General features: G+C 43.0%; 1 protein-coding gene across 6 annotated transcripts in view; it reads right to left on the reverse strand.

Annotated features, from left to right (window-relative positions):
• Positions 1 to 17,969, reverse strand: part of DCX (doublecortin) — a 116,888-nt gene that overhangs the window by 19,015 nt on the left and 79,904 nt on the right. For 4 of the 6 annotated variants that reach the window (XM_060756193.2, XM_067471580.1, XM_067471578.1 and 1 more), the window contains exons 4-5: positions 14,280 to 14,382; positions 8,237 to 8,374 (exon numbers count right to left, since the gene is read on the reverse strand). In XM_060756193.2, coding sequence (XP_060612176.1) covers positions 8,237 to 8,374; positions 14,280 to 14,382 — 241 coding nt within the window. The remainder of the gene's footprint in view (positions 1 to 8,236; positions 8,375 to 14,279; positions 14,383 to 17,969) is intronic. The other 2 variants (XM_060756196.2, XM_067471581.1) reach the window with 1 other exon arrangement.

Consider the following 17,969-nt stretch of genomic DNA (forward strand, 5'->3'; position numbering starts at 1 on the left):
ACCCAATCTTATTTTCATCCAAGCTTTCCCATTGATAAACCCCATAAATCAGTGGTTCTCAATCTTCCTAATGCCGCGGCTCCTTAATACAGTTCCTCATGTTGTGGTGACCCCCAACCATAACATTATTTTCGTTGCTACTGCATAGCTATAATTTTGCTACTGTTATGAATCGTCATGGAAATATCTGATATGCAGGATGGATTTTCATTCACTGGATCAAATTTGGCACAAATAACTGATATGCCTAAATTTGAATACTGATGGGGTTTGGGGGAGATTGATTTTGTAGTTGCTGGGATTTATAGTTCACTTACAATCAAAGAGCATTCTGAACCCCACGCACAATTGAATTGAACCAAACTTGGTACACAGAACTCCCATGGCCAATAGAAACTACTGGGAGGGTTTGGTGGGCATTGACCTTGAGTTTTGGAGTTGTACTTCACCTACATCTAGAAAGCACTGTGGACTCAAACCAAACTTGGCACAGATACTCAATATGCCCAAATGTGAACACTGTGGGAGTTTGGGGGAAACAGACCTTGACATTTGGGAGTAGTAGTTGCAGGGATTTATAGTTCACCTACAATCAAACAGCATTCTGAACCCCACCAACGACAGAATTGGGCCAAACTTCCCACACAGAACCCACATGACCAACAGAAAATACTGTGTTTTCTGATGGTCTATGGCAACCCCTCTGACACCTCTCACGACCCTCCCAAATAGCAATTGGAATACCAGTATGCTCATTTGTTTCATTTATTTATTTATTTATTTGCTTTATTTCTATACCGCATTTTTCAGCCCTTAACAGGCGACTCAATGCAGTTTCATGTACTTTTCGGTCACTGCAAATGGATGTGGAGCATGATACCCTTTGCCTCACACATTGGTTGCGTAGTTTTCAGTTCGGAGCATTAAACAGTGATATGGTTTTGCCCTTTGCATGTTGTTCTACTTTGACACATTCATCCATCATAAGATGATGCCTAAAGAATCTGTATTCAGGCATGGCTGATATTCGGCACACATTTCTCTGCCCCTTCAATAGAGAATCCAGGAGCAAAAGAGACCCCATCCGGATTCTTGTTGGCGGGGCCAGACTTCCCCCATCGAGCCCAGCTTGCTAGACACTAGCAGGAGAAGGTCACATTTTAATTCAAAATCAATGTGCTTCCCCTCTGGTATTTACCAAAGGCAGGGGGATGTTAATTGTTCTTAAAGCCACATGGCTCCCTCCTCAAAGCCCATGGAAAAGAAAACGTGCTCCAGGCAGACAATCGAGGTCACAAAGCCAACCCCAAAGAGACCTTCACAATGGTCTGCAACAGAAGAAGTGTGGGGTCAGGTGGCAGGGTGAGAAATTGAAAGGGTGTTCACAAATACAGCAGACTCCCAGTTAACCAGAACTCGAGCAACTGGAGCCCTCAAGCAACCAGCAAAAAATTCACAACAACCCCCATCCAGAATAGTGAATGGCTTTTGAAAATGGCATGGTTTTGAAATACGTTTTTCACAGCAAGAAGAAAATTCCAGAAATAATCCATAGCCTTCAAGATTACTGCTCAACAGCCACAAGGTATAGTTAGATTCACTATATTTCCCCTGCTGCCAACATGAGTTATTTTTAATGAAGCTAAATCTCTAAGGAGTTCCTTCATCAGCACTGAGGATTTGCAGAAAAAAAAACTTCAAATATTACCTCCAATACACCTTTCCAACGATGGCACATCCCCTCCAGGAATATCCTCTCTGCCTCTTCTGGGATCCCTTTGGATAGGTCTCTCACACTTTCCCCCTTTTTTTCTATCTCGGCTTTGGGTGTGAACACAATCAAACCCGATGGACCCGTTTCGATTTTCCATACCAAGGTTTCACATTTAAATTGTGCTGGAATTACATCTTGCTGAGTGCATACCGATGTGGTCATTATAATGGGAACGGTGAACATTTGTGACACCAAAGGTGTGAATGGAGGAGTTAAGCAGGTCACAGGTAGAAGGGCAACGTGAAGCAGAAAAGTGAGAAAAGGACCATAAAGCCTAATTGAAGGAGAGCCATGGTGAAGAAGTAACATGCACAAAATAGCTTGGGGGCGCATCTACGCTGTAGAATTAATGCAGTTTGACACCACTTTAACTGCCATGGGTTAATGCTATAGAATCCTGGGAATTGTAGCTTCTTTGCCACAGTGTGCTGGCATTTCAACAAGCTATGAATCCCAGAAGTCCATAGCACTGAGCCATGGCAAATCAATTGGGGCCAAACTGCATTAATTCTATAGTGCATGTGTCCTGAGACATTTATTTATTTACTAGCCATCCCCTGCCATGCGTTGCTGTGGCCCAGTCTGGTGATCTGGAAAATAAAGTAATGAGAAAGTGTTGGTTTCTAATATATGCAATACCTTTATGCTTGTGGGTAAGCAGTATTTTTGTTGTTTTTTGTCAGTGTTGATGTGGAGATTGTCTGGTTTGCCTACTCAGGAACATGCAACATATCATTGCCCTTCTTTAGGGGTTCCCTTCCAATCTATGATAATATATCTGTCCGTGTGTGAATCATACATCTATATCTATGGCTGGAAGGCTCTTTGTCAGGAGGGCTTTGATTATGTTTTCTTGCCCGGGTGAAGGGAGCTGGACTGGATGGCCTTAAGTATTTTCTGTTGGTTATGGGGGTTCTGTGTGGGAAGTTTGCCCCAATTCTTTCGTTGGTGGGGGTCAGCATGCTCTTTGATTGTAGGTGAACTATAAATCCCACTAATTACAACTTCCAAATGTCACGGTCTATTTCCCCCAAACTCCGTCTGTGTTCATATTTGAGCATATGGAATATTCATACCAAGTTTGGTCCAGATCCATTATTGTTTGACTCCAAAGTGCTCTCTGGATGTAGGTGAACTACAACTCCCAAACTCAAGGTCAATGCCCACCAAACCCTGCTAGTGTTTTCTGTTGGTCATGGGAGTCCTGTGTACCACGTTTTGATGGAGTTCAGAATGCTCTTTGATTGTAAGTAAACTATAAATCTACAGTAACTACAACTCCCAAATGACAAATCAAATTTTTTGAGTGATGGTCACTCCTTGGGTTAGTAGGTTCTTCTGGACAAATTTGGCAGCTATTCATCCATTGGTTTTTGAGTTCTGTTAATCCCACAAATGAGCATTACAATTTTATTTATATAGATTATTTACAGTATGTATATATCACTTTTCTCACATTCTCCAGAACATCATGAAACTGTTGGAAATAGCAACCTTCGCGAAGCCTCCTATACTAGTTATTTGTTATGTGTAAAATTCAGATTGCTTACTGTATTGTATATGCAAAGGTGGCCCTAGGTAATTTTCAATGGTAAGCAAACAGTATTTTGCCCCCCCCCCCCCCAACCAATCACTGATATATATTTTCTGTTCATCGTGGGAGTTCTGTGTGCCATATTTGGTTCAATTCCATCATTGGTGGAGTTCAGAATGCTCTTTGATTGTAGTTGAACTATACATCCCAGTAACTACAACTCGCATATGTCAAGGTCTATTTTCCCCCAAGAGTGCCTCAAGAGCGCCCCTGGGCAAAATCAACTATACTGCAAATGCTTACTTTGCGTAATGAGTTGAGCCGCCCTTGTGTATATGTGTATATTGGTATGCAGTTTTCCTTAACTCTATGTTGTGGAAGGGGCTGCAGACCATGTGATCAGATCTGGGACTGCCCTAAGATCTCAGACTCCATTTTTAGAGGTTAGTAGAAACAGACTGCTTTGGGACAATAGACTCTATTAGATTCTCAGAACAGAGAGATGCTTTAGACCAGTGTTTCTCAAGCTTCCTAATGCCGTGACCCCTTAATACAGTTTCTCATGTCGTGGTAAACCCCAGTCAAAATATTATTTTTGTTGCTGCTTCATAACTATCATTTTGCTACTGTTTGGATTGCAATGTAAATATCTGATATGTAGGATGTTTACTCATTCACTGGACCAAATTTGGCACAAATACCCGATACACCCACATTTGAATACTGGTGGGGTTGGGGGGAGGGAGGATTTATTTTGTCATTTGGGAGTTGTAGTTGCTGGGATTTACATTTCACCTACAATCAAAAAGCATTCTGAACTCTACCAATGATGGAATTAAACCAAACGTGGCACACAGAACTCTCAACAGAAAGTATTAGAAGGGTTTAGTGGGTATTGACCTTGAGTTTGGGAGTTGTAGTTCATCCAGAGGGCACTGTGGACTCAAACAATGATAGATCTGGACCAAACTTGGCACAAATACACAATATGCCCAAATGTGAACACTGGTGAAGTTTGGGGAAAATAGACCTTGACATTTGGGAGTTGTCATTGCTGGGATGTATAGTTCACCTGCAATCAAAGAGCATTCTGAACCCCACCAATGATAGAATTGGGTCAAATTTCCCACATGGAACCCTCATGACCAACCGGGACTGTGGGGCAGCTGGCTGGGAGTCAGCTGCATTAAGATCACTACTGACCAAAAGGCCATGAGTTTGAAGCCAGCCCGGGTCGGAGTGAGCTTCCAACCAAATTGTGTAGCTTGCTGTCAACCTTTGCAGCCCGAAAGACAGTTGCATCTGTCAAGTAGGAAATTTAGGTACCACTTATGCGGGGAAGATAATGTACGGCACCATAAAAATCTCCAGCAAGCATGCAAAGATTGAGGAAGTACTTCATCAGTGTCACAAATGGATGGTGAAATGACAGCTCCCCTGGTGGCCAGAATACCCTCATGAAAAAGCTGGAATGTTAAATAGCCTCTGTGTGTCTGTCTATATATGTTGTGTGATTATGGCATTGAATATTGGCCATGTATATGTGCATTGTAATCTGCCCTGAGTCCCCTGCGGGGTGAGAAGGGTGGAATATAATACTGTAAATAATAAATAAATAAATAGAAAATACTGGGTTTCTGATGGTCTTTGGAGACCCCTCTGACACCCCCTAGTGATTCCCCCCCAGAGGTCCCGATGACCTAGAACATCAGAATAAATTGCAAAGGACACATTGGACACACCTCACCAAGATTCCTATCAATCCAGGTTTCTTCTCACCGGAGTTTTTTGACATTCAAGAAACAGGCTTGCCAACCATTTATTTGCCATACTTTTCCATCCCTACTTTACAGGTTGTGCATTACAACATTTTTGAGATGCCTTGGTTGTGTCTTAAAATGATAGAACCGTTTTCTGGATTGAAAACAACCCTTTTGCTTTGAATAACCATGAATATGGTTCCTTTCTATTTGCCAATTTGATGGGTGGGAGGGACCGCAATCTCAAACACTCCGCTTCCAGTAATCCATTTACACACATTTCTCCGCCGACTCCCATTTCTCATGGATGTTTCCTGGGATGAGGCATGTCTCTAATTAAAATGTGCTGCCATGGCTAATATTTCTTTTCCTGTAGCAGAATGAAGAAGGCAAGCTTTGATCCTATCTGGGTGTGACTTCCGATCGGTGCGCGGAATAATAGAAGAATTATGAGGCCATTATGATTCAAATAGCATTGGGAAGTAGGAATAATTACATCACTCAGAGGCAACCTTTTAAATATTTTACTAGCTGCAAGCATCTCTATTATGGAAGAGAGTGTCCCCCCTTTTGCGAACACAATTCCTTTTGCAGCTGATCATTTGTGAACGCTTTGGGCCAAGAAGCATGCAATGACCAACTAGAAGCTGAGATGCAACTAGCAGACACATACACACAGGATCTCTGAAAAAGTGAAAATCTGCAAATCTATATAAATAAAAATGTAATGTTCGTTTGTGGGATTAACAGAACTCAAAAACCACTGGACGAATTGACACCAAATTTGGACACAATAATAATAATAATAATAATAATAATAATAATAATAATAACATTTTATTTGTACCCCGCTACCATTTCCCCAAGGGACTCGGTGCGGCTTACATGAGGCCGAGCCGAAACACAACAATACAAGCAATAATAACAACAACAACAATACAAGCAATTAAAAAACATAGACAATAAAATACACAACATTATCAATAAGACAACACACAATTAAAAACAGTGGGAAGGACAAATGTAGACACAAGACACCTAACAACCCAGTGTATGTCCTTAACTCAAAAAAATTTAATTTTGTCATTTGGGAGTTGTAGTTGCTGGGATTTATAGTTCACCTACAATCAAAGAACATTCTGAACCCCACCAATGATGGAATTGAACCAAACTTGGCACACAGTTCTCCCATGATCAACAGAAAATACTGGAAGGGCTTGGTGGGCAGTGTCCTTTGGTTTTGGAGTTGTAGTTCACCTACATGCAGAGATCACTGTGGACTCAAAAAATGATGGATCTGGACCAAACTCTACAAGAATACTCAATATGTCCAAATGTGAACTTTGGGTTAAATAGAATCTTGACATTTGGGAGTTGTAGTTACTGGGATTTATAGTTCATCTACAATCACAGAGCATTCCAAACCCCACCAACGATCGAGTTGGGCCAAACCTCCTGCACAGAAACCCCATGTGGACCACAGCAATGCGTGGCAGGGGACGGCTAGTAATAACAATATTTTCCTAGGAATAGCTAGTTTCTCCAGCATGATTCTATAGTCAATTTCCACCAGATGGTACTGGAGGACCTAGAGGAGTGTTTCTCAACCTTCCTAATGCCACGACACCTTAATACATATCCTCATGTGATGGCCCCAACCATAACATTATTTTTGTTGCTACTGCATAACTATAATTTTGCTACGGTTATGAATCGTCATGGAAATATCTGATATGCAGGATGTATTTTCATTCACTGGATGAAATTTGGCACAAATAACTGATATGCCTAAATTTGAATACTGGTGGAGTTGGGGGGAGATTGATTTTGTCATTTGGGAGTTGTAGATGCTGGGATTTATAGTTCACCTACAATCAAAGAGTATTCTGAACTCCACCAATGATTGAACTGAACCAATCTTGGCCCACAGAACTCCCATAACCAAGAGAAAATACTGGAAGAGTTTGGTGGACATTGACCTTGAGTTTTGGAGTTGTAGTTTACCTACACCCAGAGAGCACTATGGACGCAAACAATGGTTGATCTGGACCAAACTTGGCAAGAATGCTCAATATACCCAGATGTGAAGACTAGTGGAGTTTGGGTAAAATAGATCTTGACATTTGGGAGTTGTATTTACTGGGATTTATAGGTCACCTACAATCAAAGAGCATTTTGAAACCAGCCCACAATGAATCTGCCCCAAACTTGGCATACTATCTACATGGTCAACACTGAATATTGGTGGGGGAGGGGTTGGGAGTTGTAGTTCACCAACACCAAAAAAGAAGAGAAGGAAGGCAGAGAGATCTCCAGCCTTCTTTGCCAAAAGGGTTCCTAAGACCTTCAGAAATATGTGTTTTGTGACGGTCTTTGGCAACTTTTCTGAAAGCCCCCTTGTGTGAGAAACACTGACCTAGAGATTCCTAGCAAGGTTTTCCCAAAGGCACCCCAAATGCCAGAAAGAGTTTCAAAAGGCCTGAAGGTTGTATGATTTGCAAGTCTGAGACTGCCCCTACCTTTTGCTAAAGTGGAGTTTCCTTAGCCAAGAGATGGAGAGAATTGGCATGCTTGCTTGTAGGAAGGAGCTACTCATTACTTCCTAAGATATTGCTTCCTATGATATAATCTGCTGCCTTTAGATGTGAGGAAGGATGGTGTCTCACCATCAGTGATGAAAAAAGAGTCAACAAGTTGGAATGAAAGGAGCCACCATTCTGTTTCTTGAGTTAGGGAGGCAATTCTATTGAAACCTATTGTTACACGACGGGACAGTGTCATGCTTGTGGATTTTCCTTTGTTGGCCTCTGCACTATACACAAACCCTTGAGAGTCCACCTTTTGATGCTTCATACCCAAGAAAACTATTGTCCCGCCTGATCATTGGAGCAGAATTAGTTGCTTAGGAGTCCCATTCTATAAGTCACTGCGAGGGAATCTGGAAATCACCAGCTCAAGTACCATCTGCATCATTCTTTACCATTAATAATGCTTGTGCTATAGATTTTCAACATATGTTGTTTCTGACATAATATGAAATCTACAGGAAGCATGAATCTGCTTTTAGCTCAGAGCAAATGGGGCCCAAGAGCTGTAATGTGTCCTCATTACCCAGATCCATGCGGAATCAACATTTAGCGGCTTGGAGAGGAACGAACGGTCACTCACCATCCAGATGGTTACCTGAATCAGCAGGAGACTTGCTCCGGCGGACAGGAGCCGGGCTCTTTGAAGAACTCTTCTGCGGAGTCGGAGATGACTTGCTGCCTGGAGTAGTTGGAGGGTTTGCTTTCATGACACGGCATTCTGGAGAACCAAACCAAAGCACGCTTAGTAAGCTACTGAATTGACCCAATGTGAAATTTATTATTATTATTATTATTATTATTATTATTATTATTATTGGGTTGTTGTAGTTTTTGGGGGCTATATGGCCATGTTCTAGAGGCATTCTCTCCTGACGTTTTGCCTGCATCTATGACCCTGTTCTCAGTCCCACCACCTTCGCAATCTCATCTGGTGGGGACGAGGGACAGGGCCTTCTCGGTGGTGGCCCCTTGGCTTTGGAACTCTCTCCCGATGGAGATTAGATCTGCCCCTTCCCTCCTGACTTTCAGAAAGTCTTGGCTCTGGAACATAGCATTCTCAGAATGATGATCGATGATCATGTATTATGTATTGTGTGTTGTGTTGTTGGTGGCCTTGGCCTTTGTAAGCCGCATCGAGTCCTTCGAGAGATTTTGCGGGGTAAAAATAAAGCTAATAATAATAATAACTGCTGACCACACTGACGGATGGTGATGAATTTGTGATTTACCTTGATGACTTGGCTTTATGTAATTATCTAATCTGTATTTTTAATATATTTTAATGTATTAACATATTGGATATTAATATGTTTTAGCTTATTTGTGTATGAATTTCCTGTTGTTAGCTGGCCTGAGTCCCTCTTTGGAGGTCGAGAATACCAGGTTATAAAAGCTCTAAAGAAATAAATAAGTAAATAAATAAATAATAAGCCTCCTCAGAGGTAACCCTCACCTCACTACCTCTGAGGATGCTTGCCATAGATGCAGGCGAAACGTCAGGAGAGAATGCCTCTAGAATATGACCATATAGCCCGAAAAAAGCCTACAACAACCCAGTTATTCCGGCAATGAAAGCCTTCGACAGTACATTATTATTATTATTATTACTATTATTATTATTATTGCTTTTGTAGATGGGCAACACCAAGGTGGGCAGAGCCCATTTCTCATAGAGCCATAACCTGAGTGGTTTCCCTGAAATGGAATAATATTTTTCAAAAACATGGAGGAGATGGGATGGGTTGACCAAACACCTAAATGTCCTCCATGTAATACACAGCTATGGAGAGAAAAGTCCTATTGTAGTTGGAGAAAGGAGATATGAACTTCCTCAGCAACCACAAATAGACACATCCAGGCATCATGCCTGTGTATACCACTAACACAATGCCAACTATTGTCAGTCGGTTCTCCTGACTGTTCCTTCATAGCTATAGTCATAACTGCAGGTGTGAGTTATGCTATTTTGGCTGCAGCTGGCACCCCATCTGCACTCTTCCTTCACCATCTTCTGGCTTCAACAGGAGGGTTTTGACCTTCTACATCCAACAGAGAAGGGAAAGGTATCTATGGACCCCGGTTCCTCTTCTGGCCGGATTACACAAACATCTGTTAAGACTTGTCAGGCCGCAGGGCTGCACATCTGCCAGACAGCTGTATTTCCCCATACATTGAGCATGCAATGGGGTCATACATCACACCTAATGTGCGCACTGGACAATCCCTGCTTCTTGCATCCTCTGCGAACATCAAAGAGACGCGAGCGAGAGCTCAGAGCATCTGCGGACGCAAGTGTCGTGGGTTGGCAACATGCCCAGACTTCTTTGGACTCGGAGCTGAGCTTCCTGTCAAGCTGCACTGTCAGGCTTTCTTTTCAAACACTTTCCCAATACTGAGAGTTTCCCTGGAGCTGTGAGAACTGCTAAAATATGAATCCAACTCCCTTGTTCCAGCTAAAGGAGGGGGGAAGAGGAATCTGTCCATTTGGATTTCTATAACGTCCAAGCTTTTGGAAGCTTAAGTTTATCTCGTCCCATTTCTGCATCAGAAATGATTTTGTTGGACAGAAGGTCCATGCCTAAATTTGCATCCATTTTGTATGCATTTTTCCTATTTCATACAAGACAAGAAACGTGTACTTGTATAATATTTGTGTTAGGACAGAGGAAAGTGCAGTAGCTTGTGTTTGGGACCAGGATGCTGGGATATGAAGGTCAAGGAAACCCACTAGGCCAGGTATGGACAAACCGGATGCAGCCCCCTCCTCTCTCACACATCCTATCTTTCCTTCTCTCCCTTCCCTCCATCTTTCTCCTTACCTTTTGTCCTCCCTTCTTTCCTCTCTTTCCTTCCTCCTTCCTCCCACCCTCACCTCCCTCTTTCTCCATCCTTTCTTCCCTCTCTCTTTCTCCTTCCTTCCTTCCTTCCTTCCTTCCTTCCTTCCTTCCTTCCTTCCTTCCTTCCCTTTTGTCCTTCCTTCCTTCCTTCCTCTTTTTCCTTCCTCCCACCCTCACCTCCCTGTTTCTCCCTCCTTTCTTCCCTCTCTCCGTCTTTCTCCTTCTTTCCTTCCTTCCTTCCTTCTTTCCTTCCTCTTTTTCCTTCCTCCTTCCCTCCCACCCTCACCTCCCTCTTTCTCCCTCCTTTCTTCCCTCTCTCCGTCTTTCTCCTTCCTTCCTTCCTTCCTTCCTTCCTTCCTCTCTTTCCTTCCTCCTTCCCTCCCACCCTCACCTCCCTCTTTCTCCCTCCTTTCTTCCCTCTCTCCGTCTTTCTCCTTCCTTCCTTCCTTCCTTCCTTCCTTCCTTCCTTCCTTCCTTCCCTTTTGCCCTTCCTTCCTTCCTCTCTTTCCTTCCTCCTTCCCTCCCTCCCTCATCTCCTTTTCTCCCTCCTTTCCTCCCTCTCTCCATCTTTCTCCTTCCTTCCTTCCTTCCTTCCTTCCTTCCTTCCTTCCTTCCTTCCTTCCCTTTTGCCTTTCCTTCCTTCTCCCTTTCCTCTCTTCCTCCCCTCACTCTTTCTCTGTCCTCCATTCACTTCCACCATTTTGTCCTTTCTCCTTCTCTTTCCTTTCTCCTTTCCTTCCTTCCACCCTTTTGTCCTTCCCTCGCTTTTGTCTTCCCTTCCTTCTCTCTCTCCTTCCTCCTTCCCTTCCTTCCTCCCTTCCCTCCATCTTTCTCCTTCCAGCCTTCCTTTCTATCCTTTCATTCTTCCTTACTTCTTTCCTCCCTCTCTCCATCTTTCTCCTTCCTTCTCGTTTGTCTTTCCTTCTCTCTTTTATCTTTCCCTTCCTTTCATCCTTCTCTTCATTCCTTTCTTTCTTCCTTCTCTTTTTCATTTTATTCTTCCTTCCCTTCCACTCTTCCTTCCCTCCCTCTTTTCTCCCTCCTTTCCTCCCTCCCTCTTTCTCCTTCCACCCTTCCCTTCCTCCCCTTCATCTGTCCTTCCTTCCTTCCATCACTGGGTAGCCAGTCTTCCTAGCAGGGAGCGTTAGCATGCAGCCCCCAAGTTAAAAAGTTTGCCCATGCCTGCACTTGGTCATCTTGGGCATGTCATACCCTGTTAACCTTGGAAGAAAGCAGTGCTAAAACTCCTCTGAATCAATCTTGCCAACAAATAAGAGCCAGCATGGCATAAGGAAGTAGGACTCTGGGAGAAGAGGGTTCAAATCCCCACTTGAAGGAAATCACTGGACTTTGGTAAGTTCCACTATCCTAGTTTCAGAGGAAAGCAAAGGAAAACCCCATATGAGCAGATCTTACCAAGAAAACACCACAAATGGTTCCCCTTAGGGTTGCCATGAATTGGAAACAACTTGACCACTCACAGCATCATGGTATTCAAGAAGTTGCCAGACATTTAGAGCTGCAGTTCTTACTGACTTGTCAACATGGTCAACAGTTAGGAATTATGGGAACTATAGCGTGAAACACCTGGAAGATACTTTCAGTGATACTTCACTCAATACCAAACAAATATTTGATTAAGGAAAGAGAAGAGGAAAGGAAGAAAGAAAGAATGGAAGGATAAAGTGAGGGAAGAAGTTGGGTGAGAGAGAAAGAAAAAGAAAGGCGACGGGAGAGAAGGAAGGAAGGAATGAAGGAAGAGTAAGGCGTGTTTTAATCTATTGTTTTAATTATTATTTTAATATTTTAATGTATTATTGAATGTTTTATGATGCTGGCATCGTATAGTGCTTCTGTGAGGCTGCCCTGAGTCCCTCCCCGGGGGTGAGAAGGGCAGGGTATAAATATTTATTTATTTTATTTATTTACTATATTTCTATATCATCCTTCTCAGCCTGAGGGCGATTCAGGGTGGTTTACAAAACCGGCACAATTTGATGCCACAATAATATAAGCAGTTAAAAGCATATAAACATCCATAAAATTCCATAAACAATAAATTCAATAAAACATAAATCCTCCATATCTAATTTCCAGAATCTTCATCTGATTGCAATTTTCCAGCCATTCTGAGGTCAAGTAATTAGTTACTACATTGCATTTGAGAAAGCCTGCTCACAAAGCCAGGTTCAGGTTTTGGCTTTTTTCAGAATGTTAGGAGAGTGGGAGCTCTGGGGAGGGTGTTCCATAGCTGAGGGGCCACCACTGAAAAGGCCCCATCTTTCGTCCTGTGAAGAAGGCGGGACAGAGAGCAGGGCCTCTCCAGAAGATCTTAAATTATAGGAAATTAAAAATATAGGAAATTAAAAAAGTGATTGAAAGAAGGAAGAAGGAAGAGATAGACAGAAGAGAGAGGGAAAAGGAAGGGAAGGGAAGAGGAAAGAAACAGAGAGGTCAATGAGAGAGAGATAAGGAAGGAGAGAAAAGGAAAAGGAAGAAGGAAGGATGGGAGGTGAGAGAGAAAGAAGGAAGGGAGAGAAGGTAGGCAGACAGGCAAGAGCAATGAATATATATTTTAGGAACAACATGAAAGTGCCTCCATGTGGATCCAATGGAGATGATGTTTCTAAACCAGTGGTTCCCAACCTTTTTTTTTTAACCAGGGACCACTTTGACCAAGACCACTTAACTAGGGATGACTTGGACCAAGGTCCACTTTGACCAGGGTCCACTCTCCAACATTAGTACCAAAAGGGTTACCAGTCCGTTTTTTGGTCAACTTTAGATTCGGTTTGGTTATTTGGGGTACCGATTCAGAGAATTGCATTTGATAAACCACATCAGCTCTAGTTTCTGATACAGAACATATGCCAACCAGTATTTACCATCTTCTCACTCACAGAAAACCATATTTAATAATCTAGAGCTTTGCTTGTTTGTCATGTCAGGAGCAACTTGAGAAACTGCAAGTTGCTTCTGGTGTGAGAGAATTAGCCGTCTGCAAGGATGTTGCCCAGGGGACGCCCAGATGATTTGATGTTTTTATCATCCTTGTGGGAGGCTTCTCTCATGTCCCCGCATGAGGAGCTGGAGTTGATAGAGGGAGCTCATCCGCCTCGCCCTGGATTCAAACCTGCGACCTGTCGGTCTTCAGTCCTGCCGGCACAGGGGTTTAACCCACTGCGCCACTGGGGGCTCCATAATCTAGAGCTGATGTGGTAGTAGTAATATTTTGTGGGTAGTCAGCCTCTCCCCTCCCAACATCCCCGTTGTCTTGGCACTATAAGAGGGTTTAATAAGACCAGTTGCTCTCGTTGCCATGTGGTTTCAAGGCAATGGTGTAAAGGTGAGGTCATGAACCATATTTTCATTCTTGGGAACCACTGGCGGTCCACAGGTTGGGAACCACTGTTCTAGATGGATCTTGTAGCTCCTTCAAAAAAGATGATATTGCCACAACTAATGAAGCCACCTCTCAGTGCTCATTAGATGAGCACATGGGGAGGAGACTGCTCAAACAGGGCTAGACTGCTGCCAGGACAGCCAGGGCTCAACATCTCTCTTTGTACATATGCTTGGGTAGAGTTGGGCCTCATTGACAATGGTAGCAATGTACAAAGGTGCACATTGAACGCCGTGCAATGGCACGCATTTGTCTCCATGCATTGCCCAATGCTGAAATATCTACACACAGGTTGTGTAGGTATGTTGCAGCCATTTTCTAAACCAATATATTCTTGGAGAACATGGCATATATCAAGAAAAGGAAACTGCAACTGGTATTACCGTTTTCATCCAGAGAAAAGTCATCCTGTGCATATCGGAATTTCTCTGGACCACAGGCAATGAAGACGTCGTCGTCCCCAAAGAAATCGTGGAGACAGGTCACCTGCAAGAGAACAAAAGTCATCAGTTTTAGTTTTAATCCACAGTGGCACTTGCTTATGGCTCAGGTTTCATGTAAACACAAAGCAGCCTCTTCCATAGCATTGACCCATGCAGTTATGATGTCAAACTGTATTTGTTATACAGTGTAGGCACAGCCATCCATAAAGATCAAAGTTGATAACATTACGCTTAGAATCATAGAATCATAGAGTTGGAAGAGACCTCATGGGCCATTCAGTCCAACCCCCTGCCAAGAAGCAGGAAAATTGCATTCAAAGCAAGCCCAACAGATGGCCATGCAGCCTCTGTTTAAAAGCTTCCAAAGAAAGAGCCTCCACCACACTCCGGGGCAGAGAGTTCCACTGCTGAACGGCTCTCGCTATCAGGAAGTTCCTCCTAATGTTCAGATGGAATCTCCTTTCCTGTAGTTTGAAGCCATTGTTCCGCGTCTTCCAGGGCAACAGGAAACAAGCTTGCTCCCTCCTCTCTATGACTTCCCCTCACATACTTAAACATAACTATCATGTCTCCTCTCAGCTTTCTCTTCTTCAGGCTAACCATGCCCAGCTCTTTAAGTCGCTCCTCATAGGGCTTATTCTCTAGACCCTTGATCATTTTAGTCGCCCTCCTCTGGACACATTCCAGCTTGTCAATATCTCTCTTCAATTGTGGTGTCCAGAATTGGACACAATATTCCAGGTGTGGTCTAACCAAGGCGGAATAGAGAGGTAGCGTGACTTCCCTGGATCTAGACACTAGACTCCTATTGATGCAGGCCAAAATCCCATTGGCTTTTGTTGTCACCACATCACATTGTTGGCTCATGTTTAACTTGTCCACGAGGACCCCAAGATCTTTTTCACATGTGCTGCTCTTGAGCCAGGCGTCCCCATTCTGTATCTTTGCATTTCATTTTTTCTGCCTAAGTGGAGTCTCTTGCATTTGTCCCTGTTGAACTTCATTTTGTTAATTTTGGCCCATCTCTCTAATCTGTCAAGATTGTTTTGAATTCTGCTCCTGTCCTCTGGAGTATTGGCTACCCCTCCCAATTTGGTGTTGAGGATTAATTCTACTTTGATAAGACAGACACATGCACGCACACACACACACACACATATATATTGCATATATATGTCAGAGATAAGTTGTTTTTTTCTTTCTGAAATAGATCCTTGACATCATCACTATAAGCAAAATCAACTAGCTGCCTGATAAGACCATCTATATGAACACAAAGCCGAGAATAAAATATTTGCAAAGGATCGGCGGGATAGGATTGGCCATATCAGCAAACTGATGCAAGAAAAGTAAGTTGGAACAACTCTGGAAGCTTTTCCAGGAAACATTTCAAGTCCTCCCAAATCCTTCTGTTTTATATCACCTCAACTGGGGAGCATGTGGCTGACTCCAAACATATCGACAAATAATCTCCATTCTAGCTACAGGGTATATAATAAACTCACTCGCCCCCAACTGTGTGCCAATTGGAAATGGAGTTGAAAGCAACTTGGCCAATAGCCAACTTGTCCAGTATCAACGCTGAAAAGGGATTGAACATGTCTGGTGAACTTTGGGTGCCTCCGAAACATGAGAAATCCAATTAGTCCCAAGCTGAGATGCTATTTTGCTCCATATCAACAAGGCATTTGCATCCAGTGGCATCAGGGGTGGCATTATATCGACCTGCGTCCGAGAGGAGAGTCATTGGCTTATGGCCAAAAGCTCCAGTTCGGGCAAAACAGTGGCTTTGTAACTGGAAACTTGATGCTAATATGGTTGTGGACCCCCAAATCCAGAGCTCAATCTTGGGCTTTCCTCCTTCAGCCTTTATGCTGGGAGGAATGTACAGATACAGCATCAAGGTTGTGTGGTGACCTTATGGAGTTCACTTGGGAAAATAAGGTTTTGTGGATGAAAATATTAAAAATGATAATTGCTGAATCTCCTTTGAAATGGGGTCTTGGTGCAGGGAATTGGCCCTTCACTCATGTGATGTTTACCTGTTTAGAGCTAAATGGAAAACCTGTTTATTGGGCATCCCCTTTAAATGGGAATCCCACACCCAAATAAAGGTATGAAGTATATTGTAATGGGCTTTTGTGAGTTTTCCAGGCAGTATGGTCATGTTCCAGAAGCATTCTCTCCTGACATTTCATCCGAATCTATGACAGGCATCCTCAGAGGTTATGAGGTCTGTTGGAAAATAGGAAAATTGGGTTTATATATCTGTGGAATGTCCAGGGTGGGAGAAAGGACTCATCTTTTGGAGGTAAGTGTGAATGTTGCAATTGGCCACCTTGATTAGCATTTAATGACCTAGCCGTTTCAATGGGGGAATCCTTTGTTGGAAGGTGATTAGTTGGCCCTGGAATTTCCATGATTTTGAGTGTTGTTCTTTACCTACTATTATGATTTTAGAGGGTTTTTTTTAATACTGGTAGCCAGCCAGATTTTGTTCATTTTCATGGGTTCTTCCTTTGTTGAAACTGTCCACATGCTTATGGTGTATTTTGTATCTTGTAGTGGCTTGAGCATTGGGCTATGCTTCTGGAAACTGGTCACTGCTGGTTGACCTTGGGCAAGTCATATTCTCTCAGCCTCAGAGGAAGGCAATGGCTCTGAACAAATCTTACAAGAAAACCCAATGATAGGGTCATCTTGAAACAACTTGAAGGTACGCAATGATGACAGTAAATCCTTGGAACTCCCTTAACATACATTCATATTCCCATTTTTTTCCACCACTGCACTATATTTGTATACCGCGGTTTACAAAGGCAAAATTCAGTGCCCAAGAACATCATAAAACATTTAAAACAATTAAAACAATAGCATAAATATACAATCATAACATATCCAGGCATCGTGCTTGTGTATGCCACTAACACAATGCCAACTAATATCCATCTTACAAGTATGAAAAGTTCACAAGAACCCAATTTTAATTAATCATAGAATCCTAGAGTTGGAAGAGACCTTGTGGGTCATCCCCCTGCCAAGAAGCAGGAAAGTTCCATTCAAAGCATCCCCAACAGATGGCCATCCAGCCTCTGTTTAAAAACCTCCAAAGAAGGAGGATACCACTTGAACTGCAGTGACTCGATCTATGGAATCCTGGGAGTTGTACTTTTGCAAGGCCTTCTCTGTCAAAGAGGGCTGGTGCGTCACCAAACTACAACTCCCAGGATTCCATAGCACTGAGCCACAACAGGAAGCAACCTCCACCACACTCAGGGGCAGAGAGTTCCACTGCTGAACAGCTCTCACCATTAGCAGGGTTTTCCCTAATTTTCAGATGGAATCTCCTTTAAAGCCATCGTTCCATTGCGTCCTAGTCTCCAGGGTGGCAAAACACAAGTTCGCTCCCTCCTCCCTATAACTTCCTCTCATGTATTTATAATGGCCCTCATCATGTCTCCTCTCAGCCTTCTCTTCTTCAGGCTAAACATGCCCAGCTTTTTAAGCCGCTCCTCATAGGGCTCGTTCTCCAGACCCTTGATAATTTTAGTCACCCTCCTTGGGACACATGATAGCCATGTATAAATACATGAGAGGAAATCATAGGGAGGGGGGAGCAAGCTTGTTTTC

This window comes from Anolis sagrei, chromosome 10 (assembly GCF_037176765.1).
Source record: "Anolis sagrei isolate rAnoSag1 chromosome 10, rAnoSag1.mat, whole genome shotgun sequence".
NCBI lineage: Eukaryota > Metazoa > Chordata > Lepidosauria > Squamata > Dactyloidae > Anolis > Anolis sagrei.